The 16,574-nt window shown below is 54.7% G+C and overlaps 1 protein-coding gene across 1 annotated transcript in view; it reads left to right on the top strand.

Annotated features, from left to right (window-relative positions):
* The first annotated feature begins 84 nt into the window (after positions 1 to 84).
* Positions 85 to 16,574, top strand: part of TEX264 (testis expressed 264, ER-phagy receptor) — a 39,013-nt gene continuing 22,523 nt past the window's right edge. Inside the window, exons 1-4 of the mRNA XM_064432515.1 lie at positions 85 to 219; positions 1,160 to 1,227; positions 2,374 to 2,648; positions 8,041 to 8,262. Of these exons, the coding sequence (XP_064288585.1) occupies positions 2,391 to 2,648; positions 8,041 to 8,262 (480 nt within the window). The 5' untranslated portion in view covers positions 85 to 219; positions 1,160 to 1,227; positions 2,374 to 2,390. The remainder of the gene's footprint in view (positions 220 to 1,159; positions 1,228 to 2,373; positions 2,649 to 8,040; positions 8,263 to 16,574) is intronic.

Raw genomic sequence — 16,574 nt, 5'->3', positions numbered from 1 at the left:
GCCAGAGGGCGCAGTGCCCGTGGGGCGCGCAAACCCTGGGGCTGCCCCGCCCAAGCCCCGCCCCCGCAGCAAGCCCCGCCCCCCCGCTGGTACCGCGGCCCTACACCCCGCCCATCCCGCCGGCCCCGCCCCCAGGCCCCGCGCGCAGCCGCCCCCTGGCGGCGGGGCGGGGCGGGGCGGCGCCGGGATCGCTCCGGGCCGGCCGCACCGGGAGCCCCGGTGAGAGCGCGGGGGTGCCCGGGGAGCCCGCCCGGCACCGCGGCGTGGGCGGCTCTGCGGCGATCCGCGGGGCCCGGCAGGCAGCGCCGCGCCGGTCCGGTCCGGTCCCCCCAGGCTGCGGCCTGCTGGGAGCCGGAGGGCGCCGGCCGGGTGCCGCGGCGCTCGGGCGGTGGGCACGCCCGTGGCGGGGGCTGCGCCGGTGCCGGTGCGAGGGGCGCTGCCTGCGGGCAGGCGGGGCCCAGGGCTGCGGCTCCCGGCCGGCAGGCCGGACTGCGGGGCCGCTCGGGGCAGACCCCCACCCTCCGCCGGGCTCGGGCACCGGGAGGGTCGGCATCCCGGGCGGAAAGGAGAGGGGACATCCCCGGCCCGTGAGGAGGGCTGGGGGGAACCGGCAGTGCCCGCCAGTGCCGGCAGGGAACGAGCCACGGGAACCGGGAAGAACAGCCAAAAATACCCCGCTGTCCTCTGGGGCGGCTGCCGTCAGGGCCCTGGGGCTGGGCGCGGGGCTGGCCGCTCGGGGAAGCACCGGGGCCGTGGTTGGAAGTGCCGGGGCTGTGTTGGTTACCGGGGGAGCCGGGGCGCTGCGGGAGCGGCTGCATCCCGCCGGGAGCTCTCTGCTGCCGGGACCCCGGAGCAGCTGCGGCTCAGGTGTCCCCGGGGACGCCGGGCTGGGACACCCCAGCAGAGGCAGCACATCGTCCTCTCTCACCGCTCCTTTCCCATTCCCATGTTTCTCGGTGCCCGTGCCTTCAGCCGCAGAGTTTTGGGAAGAAATCTCGGCCTGCGTGGTCCTGCAGGAGGAGGTTCTCCTGGGGAACCCCTCCTGTGGGGAGCAGGTCTGAGGTGACCGGGCGCCTGTCGGCTGCACTGCCACAGCTGCTTTGCCTTTGGTCCCGTGAGTTTGAGAGGAAGCAATGATCCTTATTTTTTCCTGCTGCAGCGCCACAGATCCTGCACCCCAGTGGATCAGATGTCTTGAAGCATTTCTGGGCTGAGCTGGTTTCTCAGGTGAGTGGGGTCATGGTGTGAGATGGTGCCTGGCCCCGGTTTGGGCTCAGCAGGGTTTTGCCGTGTGTCTGCTTGCCGGGCCAAAGCAGAGTGGAGCCGCCTGCGCTTCCTACCAGGATGTGGCTTTTCTCTTGTAAAGCTGAGTGAACAGGCAGCAGCCTCGGTGAACGACGCTTTGTGGACAGAGTGTGTTTATAACACACAGAGGTAAAGGTGGATTGTTTGCTTCAGTGCTCACTTCCAAACCGACCTTCTGTGAAAGTCCCAGGGGAGCAACGCAACCGTTCCCTGTGTGACCAGAGCTGTGTCTCAAGGGAGTATAAAACACAAACAACTCTTCTGGAATGGTTGGATTGCAACTCCCCAGAGTGGTTGCACTTGGTGGGTGAAAACAAGCAGGAGGCATTCACCAGGCTGCTGTATCCCACAGTCAGCACAAGAGAAAAGATGCCAAACAAAACAGGAAGCCTTTGTTGAAGTTATAAAAACTCTTTTAGTTTAAAAAAAGCTGTCTAAAAGGAATACCAGTAATTCATTGTACCTGAAAATTGGAAATGCTTTTTCTAGCTGAGTTTTCAGCTTCCTCTGAGCCTCTTTGGGTGCTTTAATCTGGATCTGTACTGGTGTGGTCCTCGTTTGGATCATGGCAGGAAGGTCTGGGCTTCTGGATGTTATTGATGAAGGGGCTGCCCTTCTTAGAGTGGGCCTCATACCCATAAATGATAAATTATTTTATTATGGTTCCCTGATCCTTAGCTCAGTGCTGTGTATGTGTTATCTGTTGCATGATGCAGGCTCCCAGAGTGGTTTTTTGGTCTTTCCTGGGTGCAAAACTGGATTTGAACAGTTTTGAGGAGATGGAGATGATGCCTCTCTGTCCTCCCTTCACAACCACCTCATTCCCAAGTGGCACTGAAGCAATATAATTTGTACCTGGTGACCAATTGGAACAGGCTGATGCAATGTGGCACTAATATACAGGAGGCTTCTTGGGGGGAGGGTGTGTGTTCTACTCTGTTAAACTTCACACTGAAGAAGAATTGCAAGAGAGCGCATTTTGCTGCAAATAAATCATTTTAGAAAGCAGTTCTTCGCCCAGGTGGTAGCTTGACTGCCCTTCCTTTTCCTCTGTGCCCTTGCTGCCAGTGCCTCAGGTGTCCATCATGACCGACTGGGTGCTGCTGGGGCTGATCGCCGCGCTGGTCGTGCTGCTGCTGCTCACCGTCTTCGCTTTCGTCGTCTACTCGGGGCTCTTCGCCGAGGTGGTTGTGAGTGCTGGCTCCCCCCCTGTCGGCAGCATGACGCTGGCCTACAAGTTCAGGGTGGGCCCCTACGGAGAGTCGGGGCAGCTCTTCACGGATGGCTGCAGCATCTCCTCGAAGCTCTGCTCCATCGGTGTCTACTATGACAACCCTCACACGGTAAGGTGTGCCCGGCCAGCCCAGCAGCCTCTCGTGCTTCCCGGCTTGGGATGCTCCCTAACTGTGTTTGAACCACGTGCAGCTCATCCTGTGTAGGTGAGCACTGGGGTTCGCAATGTCTCCCAGGTCTACAGAGGACCCTGTGTGGGGAAAAGCACCTGAAAGCAGATGGGGTTTTGCATAATCCTGACTGAAAGGTATTGGGTGAGCAAAGCTTGGTATCTTCTGATAGCCTCTGCTGAGCAGGATAACAGAGCTGGTTATGGAATAGAAACCAGTGTTCACGACCCCAAGGTGAGGCATTCCTTGGCATGTTCCTTGGAAGTGCAGCCCAGGCTCCTTCTGGACTTGCAGCTCTGCGGTTGAAAGCAGATGGTTGCTTCACAAAATCTTGGTCTGTTCTCATCCATACTCCTTCTCTCGTTTCTAGTGTTCTCATGTGTTTCTGAGCTTCCCTGTAGTTCTTCCATCCCCTGAGAGTTCTAACTGAAACCTCAGGTGCTGTGTGCTGAGGGCTCCTGTCTGATGAAACAGTTGCTCCATGATGCTCCTGGGCTGAGAGGTGAGCAGAAAGCACGCTGCCTGATGGCTGCCAGCCAGAGCCCAGTACTCCATGGGAACAGTTAAAGACAAGGAACAAACAAAAGTGCATCAGAACTTGCTGGCGGGGGGTGGAACCTGGCTGCTGATGCTGAATGACTCTGGGGTTTCCAATTAATGGCATGTGGGCATTTGTCTGGGGCAGACAGCCTGGCTCCCTGGTAATTCTGCAGTAGCTAGTGTGACCGTGGAGGAATCCGTGGGGAGGAGGGACAAAAGAGTGGCCAGCGGCTGTGCGTGTGTGCTTGGGCTCGTGTGATGGGGGCTGGTGCAGGGCACAGTGCTGGGGCTGATAGCTCTCACCCAGTGCTTCTGCTCTGGGGCTGTCTGGTCCTGTTTAGAAACCTTGTTTTGTTGCCTGCAAGATGGTTCTCCCAAGGATTAGACCTGCTTTGAGGGAAGAACTTGCCCATGAAAACGTAGTGCTGAGTGAGCTGTGACAGGAAGATACTGGAGGTGAGAAAGCAGGGAGCTTGGCTGTGCACAGAGGAGCCTGGTGTGTTCAGCCACCTTGTGCCCTTGTATCCTGTGGTGCCCTGACTTGTCTCTACCTCCCTGGATCATGGGAGGCAGAGAAGACACGGTGGTGCCTTTTCCTGGCCTGGGAGGGATGATGGCAAGGATGACTTCTCTCCTTAGGATGAGCTTGGCAGAGGCAGGGTTTGACTAGGCATGTTTGGACACTTCTGTCATGTTTGGAGCTGGAGCGATGGTGCCCGTGTGGAATGGCCATTTCATGGCCACTCATTTGTATCCTTGTGTTGAGGGCCTCACCTGGAGCTGGGAATCCTGATGGTGCTGCTTGCTCTGCCGTGGTCTCTGGACACAGAGCAGGCAGTCAGTGCTGTGGGAAGGGCTCAGTGTCCATTCCCAGCGCTGTCCTGCTCCAGGAATATGATGTGCACATGCCTGTGGCTGCCCTGTGGCCTTTCAGCTGACATTGTATCAAGGGCCTTGGCTCTTTGTTTGCTAAAGCCTGAGCTAGTGAAAGCCTGTACTGCTGAGGTTCACGGATACCGATAAGGATATTTGTGGTAACTCCTGCCCTGGCTGGCACAGGGAATGCTTTCTTTTTCTGGTAGCACCAGGTGAGGCTAGGAAGGAGCAACTCTGACCTGTCCCTGAAAATTTGGGCTGTCAGTGAACAGTCAAACTGCCTCCCCTTCCAGGTCTTGTCTTTTTTTCTCCTCTTCCTGCACGTGCTGCATCTCTGCCTTCACCCTGTGGCTGGTGAAGGCAGTGGGGCTGCAGGCCCAGTCTCTGGTGGCCGTCCAGGCTTTTGGAAGCCAAATGTTCCTCCTTGTGCAAGAGTCTAACCTGCCCTGCAAGGCTGGCAGGCAGCCCCACGGACCTTGCCCTTCTGTGGAACAGCTGCCTTTGCTCATGACACTGAGCAGGTGACACTGGCCTGAGCCCCCTGTCTCTGTGGCCACTGTGGTGGCTGGGGCACAGGGGCTGTGCAGGATATAGCTGCAGTGCCTGCAGCTCTGCATAGTGACAGGAGCCTTGCCTGCCATCCATGACATGCACAGTGTCAGACCTGGTCTGCTGGAGCAGCTGGGGTGCTGGTGGGACCTTCCACGTGCTGGTCTTTGGCTCCTGAAGCAGTTCCCACAGAGATCCACGTCTCACCAACAGGCAGGTCAGGCCAGGCAGGATGCTGGGAGTGAGAATGTGTTTGGGCAGATGGTTCTCTTGCCTCTGGGCAGGTGAAGAAAGGGCCAGCTGTGGCTTGGTCTCTTGGCTGGAGACTGCAGTGCTTGTACCTGATGTGCTGGCTCAGGTGCAGAGCACCCCAGTGTCCCATGAAGCTCCCTGTGTGCCTGCATCCACTGAGCCATGATGGCTTGGGAGGTGGTGTGCATTGCTGGCTCCTCATTCCTGGAGGTTCCACGGGGTGGGATTGGTCACCCAGGCTGCCTTTCCCCTGGGAGGAAGAGATGATTTCCTCCTCTTCCTCCTCATTCTCAGTGCTCTCCTGACCTCGGTGAAGCACCCTCTGGCAGAGCTGGCCCGCCCAGAGCTGGCCACTTGCCACGGATGTTGACTTGTCTCTAAAAATAGACCTTTGTCATCAGGCAGCAGAATGTGCTGGCTAAATCCTGCGTCCTGCTGTGTTGGGGGTGGAGCACTGGAGGGCTCTGGCCAGACAGCCACCCCCAGCCATGGCTCCTGGGGGGTTTAGTGCCCTGACACTGGCACAGGAAGGGTCTGGTGGCCAGCAAGTGCCATGTGGCGATTACTGTGCTGATAGACTCATGGCCAAAGGAATCTCTGGCTGGGAGGATGGATGGGAATGCTGAGCTGGAGAGCAGCAGCCATATGCTGCTCTTGGCTGGCAGTGGGGCTGGGGGGAGCCCCCTGGCCTGGAGCATGTGGGCTGCCTCAGGGTCGTGCCAGTCCTCAGGGCAGCCACTGCCACCATGTCCCTGGGGCTCCCTGCTGACTCCTGGCTCTCCCAGCATTCACACAAGGATGGTCCCCGAGTGCTGCCAAAACCCTGCCAGCAATGTTTTATGTGTTTTAATGGACGAGATTAATATTAATTTCAACTTCTTTTCTTTTTTTCTTTTTATTTAATATTTAGCAGCCCGGAGGACTTCTCCCTCCTTCTCCCACCCCTGTCAGAAACAAAAATAACTCCTCATTGAGATCTGGATGTGGCAAGTGGGTTTGTGCTCAGCTCCAGCCAAGCTCCTGCTCACATATAGCTGTGGGCACATGCCAGGGACTTTTGCCTGCAGTCCATGTGCTCAGCCACAAGCCCGTGCCCAAGTGTTGGATGGATAAGACCAAAATGCTCTGTGAATGCAGAAATAGGTTTTGTTCCAACTGGCAAAGCTGATGGATAGGTTAAGCAATAATTTCCAGAACTTCTCTGTCAGGATGCTTGAGGGACCAGAGGCTTTGATCAGCACCTGTCTACCAGAATAGACAAATCTGTTAGGGAAAGTCTAGTTTTAAGTGGAGCCTTTCCTTTTCCTTTTCCTTTTCCTTTTCCTTTTCCTTTTCCTTTTCCTTTTCCTTTTCCTTTTCCTTTTCCTTTTCCTTTTCCTTTTCCTTTTCCTTTTCCTTTTCCTTTTCCTTTTCCTTTTCCTTTTCCTTTTCCTTTTCCTTTCCGTTCCCACCCTTGGAAAGATGTCTGTGGAGCTACATGCTGTGAAAAGGAAAGGTAAAAGGAGGAGGGGGGAAGCAAACATGCCTGGCCGTGCATTGCTGCCCACTCCAGCAGCTCCAGTCCCTCCAACAGTTGCTCCAGGGCTGGGATTGAGCTGTCTTTGCTCAGGACATAAATGGAGATTGAATGTTTAAAGGAATTTAATCTAGATTTCCATATCTACTTTTTTCATCTGGCTCTTTTCCCAGGGATGCCATTTATGGCTGCCTCTTGCTGTCTTTGGGGTGGATCTGCTTCTCCTTTCCTGCCTGGAGTGGTGATGGATGCTGGGCACAGCCCTGTCTGCAGCTCCCTCTTGCAGCACAGGAGGGCAAGAGCGAGCCGTGAGACGTGTCCCCAGCCTGATGGATGCTGCTCCACAGGCTGCTTTCCTCCTTCCATGTACATCTGCTTGTGTTCCCTCTCTGGAGTGGTCCTGCCCTTCGACCTCAGAAGGTGTTTAAGGGAAAGGCAGGGCAGGGAGTGCAGAGAGGGTGATTACACTGCAGGAGGAAGCGTTGGTGGGCTTTAGTACACAAAGCAAAATTAGGGATGAGAGCAGAGAGCACAGGTCCCCTTGTGGTGATGCATGGGGATGGGAACAGGTAAAACGCTGACCTTGGTGCATCCTCTCTCTGCTTCACATTGTCCCTGTGAGTGTTTTGTGACACCTTTGTGCCCCTAGGTTACATTGCCCTAGGCTAGATCATCCAGCCCCCTCCCACATTCCCACCCAGGGCTTGAACTCAAGTGGTGGGATTCTGTTGAAAACTAGAAATGAGAGTTGTGGCCTGGGTCAGCTTTGGTGTGGAGATGGCTGGAGCCCTATGGGCCATCACTGTGCTGGTGGCAGGGCTTTGAGCACCCCCATTGCTGAGCTGAGAGCCCTGCACCCCCTGTCTTAATGGGAGGCATCCTCAAATCTGTAAAGAGAGCATGCTTTAGGTTTTGTGTGTTGTTGGGGTTCAGGATAGAAGTGAATATGTTTCTCTTAGTGTTACTACAAACAGCTGGGTGACTGCATGCAGGTCTTACCTGCCTCAGTTTGCCCACCCCAAAACTGCCATACTGAGTGTGCCTACTTTGGAAGGACCTGGGAGCCTCTGGATTTCTCTCCAGCTTAGTGCCCATGGCCCATGGTGGTTGGTGGCATGTGCACGTGGCTGCCAGGGGACTTCCTCAGGAGTGGGGTGGAGGTAAAGTGGGCAGGCTGTGATCGCATCTCTAAGCCCCTGTCTGAGCTGCAGGGGTGTCCTCCAGCAGGGGATGGCTGTGACCAGTTGTTGACAGAAAGGTGTCTGGTGCAGGATCAGGAGAGACACTTCCTGCAGTGACTGTCACCTGGGACAGGTTTGAGAGAGCAGCTTGGTGGGGTTTAGCTCTTCTCTGCCCTCCAAGGAGAGGAGCAGCACCTTCCCCACTGGGCTGTGCATTTAGGCTGGAGGAGTGTGGATGATTTAGGCCTGGATCAGCCTGGGCTAGGACTGGGCACCTGCTTTGGTGTGCCCGATCATGCTGGGCCATTGCTTTTCCTGGTTTATGGTCATCTCCTGTCTCCAACCTCAGCAAGCTGAGGTTTTGGCCAGTTTCAAGCCTCTGTCTTCTGGTGACACTGTGTCTGTCCCCTTCAATCAGGTGTCTCCAGAGAAGTGCCGCTTCGCCATAGGCCGCATCCTGAGCGAGGGAGACGCGAAGCCGTCGGAAGAGCAGATCAAACGGTTCCAGAAGTATGGCTTTAAGATCTTCAGCTTCCCTGCTCCCAGCCACGTGGTCATGGCGACCTTCCCGTTCACCACACCGTTGTCCATCCATCTGGCAGTCAACCGTGTCCACCCGGCCCTTGACACTTACATCAAGGTAAGCGAGTGTGGCGTGAGGAGCGTTGGATGAGTTCAGTGGGCTGTCAGAGGCTTCTCTCCCTGACAGCTGATGGGGCTGCTCTGACGTGCCGTGTCTTGATATTTTCCCTTGGGCGCTACCATCAAGATCTCCTCCTTTTGCAATCTGGCAGGTAGTTCCCCAGCAGGGCTGTCCTTCCATTCCCTTGGTAGGCACAGGGGTGTCTTTTATGCTGTTTTGTGTTTATGAGAAACAAGTTCTCATCTAATAACTTGCTGGTTTTCTCCTTAACGCAGAGATAAAAGTTGATTTTCCCCTTGAGTCTCTTTCTTGTTGTTAGGATCTGGCAGGTATGTGCCTTCCGGTGTAATGCTTCGTGCTATGGAACTTCTGTTTTGAGTGCCAGCTTCACCGGTGGGGCAGCTGTCTTCTTCAGGAACAGGAGGAAAAGTTAGAAACTTTCTGGCCTGTGGGCTTATGAAAACTTTCTTTCAAGCAATACATTGAGATTTGTGGGTCTTGGCCCTGGCTGGGCAGCTGGCTGCTGTAGGCTGTGTTTGCTCTTGCCCCGAGTGGCCATCCCTGCTGCTTGTGGTCCTTTTGAAGCCAGCTCTGCTGCCTTGCTCTGGCTGCCAGAGCAGCTGTGGCAAGGGTGTTCCCAAGCAGCACATCTGACACAGACACCTCCGGATGCAGCTTTCCAGAGAGCAAGGAAGGTCCTGGCTCGCTGGGTGATGGAGGGAAGGGACTGTCCTTCCCAGTGGGGGAGGATGCTGTGGAGGGGCCGGTGCTCAGCCCTTGGCTTATCTGACTGTCGAGTTCTGACGCTTTCATTTGTTCGTGTTGAAACACACTATTTATAAACTTGCTTTTCCTGGCGAAACTCCCAGCCTTGTGGGGGAGCCGTGTGAATCCCTCCAGCCTGCGCTGAGCTGCAGGATGGCTGCCTGGGTGCCAATCCTGGAACTTCAGCTGGGGGCTCTTTGCCGACCCTCTTGTCCACCCCAGCCACAAGGAGCTGCCCACTGTTGCTGACAGAAGATGCATTAGTGCTGGCAGTAGGTGACACCACTGCTGCTCCTTCCCCTGACTCTGGAAAGCAGAACCAGTCCCTGTTCTCATGCTCTCTCTCCATCCTGCGTGTCTCCTGCTGGAGCTGTGCCCGTTTCGCTGTGGGGGATCAGGCAGTGCTGCCAGCCCTGTGGCGGGCGTGCAGGGAGGGGGCTGCGCGGGCGGCAGCGTCAGGTTGGCCGCGGGAGAGCTCGGAGACACCGGGCTGACGCTGCCTGAGCTGGGGAAAGGTCCCGGCAGCGCATCTGTCACATGCGAGATGGAGCTGCTGGAGCTGAGAAGGGAACCACCCGGGAGCACCTGTAGTGAGTGTTTAACGGGAGCGGTCCATTTCGATTTACAGTAACTGAAATCACATGGAAACAGACACCCACAGGCACTGGCAGAGGGAGGGGACACGTTTTGGTCTTGCCCCAGTCCCAGCAGCACGTGGGGCAGGGTGCGGTGTCTGTCCGAATGTCCTGCAGCAGAACGGGACCCCTGCCCATCTGGCACTGGCCATGGGGACACAGCAGGAAGGGGGTGGGTTTGCCGTGCCAGGAGGGGCAGAGAGGAGTGGGTGCTGCTGCTCCCTGCACCATGGGGATGCCCTGCCTTTCTCTAGCGTGGCACAGGGGAATCGGGAGGCCGTTGGCAGCCGTGCCAGCAGCATCCCTGCCCCTTCTGTGTCATTGCTGCTTCTCCCTCGGCCCGGACTGTCTGCACCTCTGGGGCTGTGCTGGCACTTCCTGGGATGGAGGGATGGGGAGGGAAGGGGGAAACTTTCATGGAAACAGGTGACCTGTGCCCGCTTGGTGGTGGGAATGGGGGTTGCCATGGAGACAGCTTCTCCAAATAGCATCCTTCATCCCACCCCCGGAGCCCAACTCCCTTAAGCAACCCGAGAGAGCAGCGAGACAGATTTGCTTTATTTATTTATTTGTTTCCTGTATGCCTGCCTTGGGAAAGGTGCTGTTAATGAGAGCTGGGGGTCAGGCCTGCCAAGAGCAGGTCCCCCACGGCTGTCCCATCCCAGGAGGTCGGAAGGCAAAAGCCATGAGGCATGAAAGGGGACTCAGTGGCAGGCATGAATTGCTGGCTCCCATGGAGAGAGGGAATTAACTGAAGTGAAGGAGGATGACATGGCTGCCTAGTCCTAGAAAGAAGGTGTGGGAGAGCTGGGGATGGAGAGGGAGCTGAAGGAGGCAGGAAGAAAGTTGCAAGGTGGGAAGGGAGGGTGGAGAAAGCTTTGGAGATGCTAAAAAATAGAGAAGAGAAATGGGAGGAGAAGGGAACTGGAGGTATGTAGGGCAAAGGAGCTGAGGGTTTGGGGTCCAGCTGAGGGAACAGGGCAGCGAGAGGTGGGGGGGAAGTCTGGGCCAGAGTTGAAAGAAGCCTTACCACAGATGGCACTCCAGCCTTCCCATGGCATCCCCTGAGGTTAATTTGACATCTAGTCCCAAAGGCTGGTGGGTGAGACGTGTGGCTCCCTCTGGGCTGGTGCTGTGCAGAAGTTACCAGGAATGTTCATGGCTTGTGTTTCCCAAGCAGTGGGGGTGCAGTAGTGCTGGCATTTGGCAGTCTGAACTTAGTGTTTCCCTGTCTGCTGTGGCTTTGGAGGGACAGGAAAAGTTTCAAACAAATTTATTACAGGAATTAAAAGAGAGCAGTAGGGTGACAGTCTCCATTCAGGGTGGAAGGGAGGTGAGCTGGCATGGAGCAGGAGGTCTCATGTCCAGGCTGTCTTTGCAGCATGCATCTTTGCCCCCCTGGCTCTTGTGAGCACAGGAGCTGGCATTTCTGTGAGACTTTTGGTGCGGGCCTGGCTTTTGGGAGCTGTGGGGAAATGGCTGCAGCCATCCTTGACAGATAAGAGGACATCCTTCCCCTGGGATGGCAGTGACTTACTGGCTAGAATCGCTTTCTGAGGAGCCCAGGAGGGGCTGCTGGCTCATTACTCTGAACATGGGTTATTTAAGGAATAGGCTGGGGTTATTTAATGTCCCTTAAAAGCATTTCCTCCCTAATAACCTCTGATGTTGCTTCTCTCTGCCTGCAGGCAGGTATGCCCTGCTTTCCTGGGATGTGCACTCCTGGCCCACAACACAGCTGCCTGTCAGACCAGGCACTCCCAACTCCTGGGAGCAAAGGAGAAAGCTCTTCTCTGGTGGGGACCCTTTCTGACAGCTCTGGGAGCAGGTTATTCCCCTGTAACCTCCTGCCATTTCAAGGAGTGTTTCTTCTGCTTTAGGTACAATGAGCTATCTGTGGTGGGCTGTGTGTCCCTGAATTTCTCTGCATCCATTCTGGCACCTACTGGGCACTGCCAGGTGGGTGGGCTTGGGCCTCCTGGCTGTTGGTGTCCTCTGGCAGCTGGAGAGGTGGCTAACTGCACCCAAGGCAGAGCTGGCAGGTGTCTCCCACTACAGCCCTAGAAGTGCCTGCTTCAACATGGCCTTTTTTGTGGTTTTTTTGGGTCAGTTTTGTGGTCTTCAGCCAAGGCACATGTGGAAGTGAATGCCAGTATTATCCTGACTGCCTTGCACCCTCCAGAGCAACAGGTGACTTACCTCAAACTCTGACTCTGCCTAACTTGGAAACCTGGGGTTTAATCTCTTTAGATGGTCTTATAAAGGTATCCTCCAACTTCAGTAAACTCACAGCTTTTTTGCTTTCCCTGGACTCTGTAATCACAAGTTTCCCACGTCCATGGGCTTGTGAATCACTCCTTTACAATGCAGATCTCAGGCAAGAATGGTTGGCATGGACTCTGTGATGGCAGGAAATATTTGGGAACTGTCAGGTTAGCTCCTGCCTGACAGAGACTGTCGTGTTCCTCCACACCTCAGCTCCCCATAAAAGGAGCTCCACAAGGTGCTGGGAAGATGTGGCTTGTTCCTGTTTACAGCCAGGGAAATGTGTTATTCCTTGGACCATTAGCTTGGAGCAAGCTTTGCTCCCCTTGTCACCTATGACAGTTTAGGATGCAGTCACCTCTTGCCTCTCTCTTTGCTAAGCTAAATACAAAAAGCTTTTAAAGTTCCCACATTTTCCAATGTTTTCCATATTTTCTGACCTTAATTTCTGGTTTCTTTTTTGGACCTATTTTCAGCTTAGAAAGTTCTGTGACTTGTCAGTAGCTCAAACACACACTTTATTTCAGCAATGGTCATATTGCTGTAGCACATGAATCTCTGGTGGAGATCTTGTCCCCTGCCACAGACCCCCAGTCCTGGGTTTGACCTGAGCCAGCTAACAGCAACTTCAAACACGTGCCCCTGCCCCTTGATGGAGTTGTAGTTTCTCAGTTAAAGATGGGAAACGATGCCAAGTCCTGTGTCTCCTCTGAGCTTGATTGAATGGCACCAGTGCTGGTTTGTTTATCAGTCAAGCCCGCCCTCCCCACCAAAACAAATCCTGTTTGCCAACAGGATCTGACAGCTGTAAACGAATGTTGGTTGGCATTAATTATGCTGATCTCCTTTGCTTCCTGGTGATCTGGCCCAGTTGCAGCCATCCGTGTATTTTGTCCTGGCTGTCTTTGCCTGGGCAGTCTGTGCTTGTTCAAGTCACTTATTTACCCATTGAATGTTGGCAGGTACAGGCTGCTGTGTCTCCTGGGACTTTTTAGCATCTCCAGCTGGCCAGAGATCACCCTTTGACATGTGGACAGCTTGTCAGCAGGAACTTCAGCATGTTGAAATGTGTGTTATCTGGGCCTGCGAGCCATGTGTTTTATCTTGTCATGGAAGAACAAACATTTCACCCGCATCCTCTGCCCATGTTGTCTGACTTTATCCTAATTTCATTGCAGAGATATTCAGTGAACACTCCTCCCTTCTCACTGGTGCTGCTGAGGTTTCCCCTGGCTGACCTGTCCAGGATCTGTGCCATCCTTCAGACACTTCTCCCCTGCCTAGTGCCCCAAACAGCTCCATAACATGGATGCTTCTGTCTGGGGGGAGCTGGGAGCCTAAGTGGTCCTTTATGGCAGCTGAGCCTCAGCACCCTTGTGAGGCTGCACCTCATCTTTCCCCTGTGGCTCACCTGACCACGCTGCTGAGCCTTTGCTCAGATCTGTTGAAAATCCTTTTCTCCCAGCTGTTTTAAATGAAGGTCTGTGGAGCTGCGTTCCCTTTTTGTGCTTTAAAGGCCATCCTTTTGCTTGGCTGTGTTGGGAGGCTGGGGTTGGGGGTTGGGAGCTGATAAAACATTTACAAAAAGGGCTCAATTATTGGGATGTTTTTCCACTTAAATTCTTTCTCCTGGATGATTTAGTTTATTTATTTCGGGCTCTGTGCATGAAGCATTTTTAAATGCCAGCTTGTCCTGTGTGAGCAGCTCAGGCTTCAGTCTGCACGTGCGTGAGAGCTGATCACAGTGGCAGCTTCAGCCAATCAACTGCTGCCTGAATTTTCCTCCAGAGGTCTAGGAATTACTAACAGATGCTCAGACCTGTGTTCTCCAACCACAGCTTCATTTGTCCTCATGAACTCCTTGGCTTCTCCTGCAAGCCCTGGGGACCAGAAGCTGAAGACTACTGCCCAAGGTGGAGCCCTTGCTGAGCCAGGCCCACTCAAAGCCATGTATCCATCTCTCTAGAGAGGAGGAGGAGCAGGATACCTTTATCCAGAACTTGTCACCTCTAATCTGTGACTTTGCTGCCCTCAGTGTCTCATCATGTGGGTCTGGCAAGACTCATCCAGTTGATGTTCTTCCTCTTTGCATCAACCTGCAGAATATGCCAGTGGCTTTCTGGGAAATGGAGCCCTCGATCCTTCTCCTGCCTTTTTCCCATGCCCCAGTGTGACTGTGGGAATCTGTTCACTTAAAGAGGGTGCTGGGCTTGGGGTGGTGGCTCAGCTACATGGCTGGGTGGGATAACCTTCAGTTTAAGCCCATGTGCTCATGGGTGTAGGTCTTTAGGGTTCACAGGAAGACAGGAGGTTACCTGACACTGCTGGGAAGTGATCCTCACACATGGAATAATAATGGGGGAAAAATCCTAGAGTCATAGAGGATTTGATGTGTCCATCTTCTGTTGATGTCAGGGATGAGACTAGAGCTGACAGTGTGACAGGCTGCTTGGCCATGGGCTGTCAGATGTTTGGAGTAAGGTTACAGGCTCCAGGGAAACTGTTTTGGGAGCTCTTGCACGGTCCCAAGCTGGGCTGTAGGTCATGTCACATGTGGCTTGTGCACTATTCATGGACCATTCTTGGTTGTCCACCAGCCTGGTTGATGTTGAGGACAAGGACCAGGGTGGGCAGTGCTGGAGAACACCCTTAGCTGGTGTGTGCTCTCTGCCAGGAGCCAGTGAAGCTCTGGACCTCAGGCTGGGCAGGAGGAGCAGGTGAGGGCTGGGCATTGTGATGCTTGAGCCTGTGAGAAAGGTGACATGCAGTGGCAGGGAGCAGAGAGAGACCCCGGGGTGTCTGTGCCTTTGTGGGCACGTTCATCTCTCGCTGACCTGCACTGACAGCTGGTTTTCAGTGGGCTCTCTGCAGCAAGGCTGCCTGCTCACTGCTGGTTGGCACCCCCCAGCTGGATGTCACATCACATCAGTTCACGTGTTCGCAGCGACTCTTAGCTGTTAAATATTTTTAGCGACAAAACATCCAAAGATGTTTCAGTCCTGCGAGCGTGAGTGACCTCGCCTTCGGCACGGAGCGGGCAGGGGAGGGCAGGATGCCCACGAGGCCAGGCTGGGGGCTGAGCCAGGTGGAGGGGGATTGGTGGGAGTGTTGTGTAGGGCCTTCCAGGGTGGAACAGGTCTGTTTAACCTGTGTCTGCAGGGAACGTGCTCCTCCTGTGCCGCTAATGGAACATATGGGGACCGGGGCTCTGCGTCACGGCTCCTGCCACTCGCAGCAGGCAGCCCCACTGTCCCTTTCCCCAGAGGAATGTGGCAGCCCCAGGTCACTACTCATCTGCTGTCACCTTCACCCCGGTCCTTGTGGGCAGGCTGTGAATTAACACAGGCCATGCTTCACGTTCAGTGCTGCCTGTGCCAGGCACGTCGGAGTGCACCAGTCAGTGTGTGCTGGTTTCCCAGCCTGTGCTGCTGCCATCCCTGCTGCTCTGCTGCCTGTGCCTGCACACACCTTTCCTCTTGCAAGCAAACTGTTTTGGCTCTGCTATTCAGCTCTTGCACAGGAGCAGGTGGGAAACTGCAGCTCTGACAACATTGCTGCTTTGAGCAGGAAACGTTAGCTGACCAGCTTTGAGTTTTGGTAGTTACAAAGATTCCTTCCCTGCTTCTGCAGCTTGTGGCATGTGTGAAAGCACACAGGTTGTCCTCAACGTTTTGTTGACTCTGTGCAGGAGCCTAGCACCAGTCTCCCCCCTAGCACCAGGCAGAGGAGTCCTGATTCCAGGGAAGCAGCTGGTGTGGGATGCAGACTCCTGCCACTGTGACCTCCCAGTTCTAACTGATCCCAGAATGGGAACAGACCAGGTTGGAAAAGGGCTGCAAAGAGAGTCTGGTACAGCCTTTTATGGGAGTGTGGTTATGTAGCACACAACTGAATCTTGAAAGCCTCTGGCTATGGGGCCTCTACCAAATTCCTGTGGAGGCTTTTCCAGCTGGCAGATCAGCCCCAGGTCTCTGCCACAATGGATGTTTTCCTGTGACATCCAGCATTTTGACCCTATTGCTATTCTAGCTCCTTTTCAGCAACATTTCCCAAGGCAGCTCCTGGAAGAAGAGTGAACTTCAAGTGCCTGCCCTCCCATGCATGCCAAACTGTGTGGGCATCCCTGATGGCCTGACAGCCAAAAGCCTGGACTGGTGTTGGCTGTCAGTCAGTGGTCCTGTTTGGAGGCATTTTGGTCCCAGGAGGGAGTAGGAAGCCACCTCACCTTCCTGAGCAGCTGCTTTGGGAAGTTGGGAGAGCTGCCTTGTAATGACTTGCTCAACCTTGCAGAATTCTCGCAGAGGTGAATCTTCTCAGACAAAAGATTTGCTTCCCCTCTGCAGTGAGGATTAATGATCACGGGAGAGGCCGGGGATATTTCATATGGCTGTCCAAGGAAGAGAAAGAACTGAAATGGTTTGCCTTGGGCAAGGAGGGAGAGTAAAATACTACAGTGCTTTTCTGTCAGATCTCTTTATCGACTCGATCTGTACGTATGCTCTCCCCAGATGTATTTATAGAGAATCCCAGAGGATGCAATTGGTTCAAAAGGTTTTCTTTGTCAGGCATTGGAGACGTGTCCAGCTCTTTCCAGCAGCGACAGTGTCCTGAACCTTGGGGTCTTCCTTCTTGACAGCTAGTCAA

Source organism: Passer domesticus, chromosome 9, assembly GCF_036417665.1.
Source record: "Passer domesticus isolate bPasDom1 chromosome 9, bPasDom1.hap1, whole genome shotgun sequence".
In the NCBI taxonomy this organism is placed as follows: domain Eukaryota; kingdom Metazoa; phylum Chordata; class Aves; order Passeriformes; family Passeridae; genus Passer; species Passer domesticus.
The sequence above is the reverse complement of the archived record's forward strand: the minus strand, read 5'-3'. Positions and strand labels throughout refer to the sequence as shown.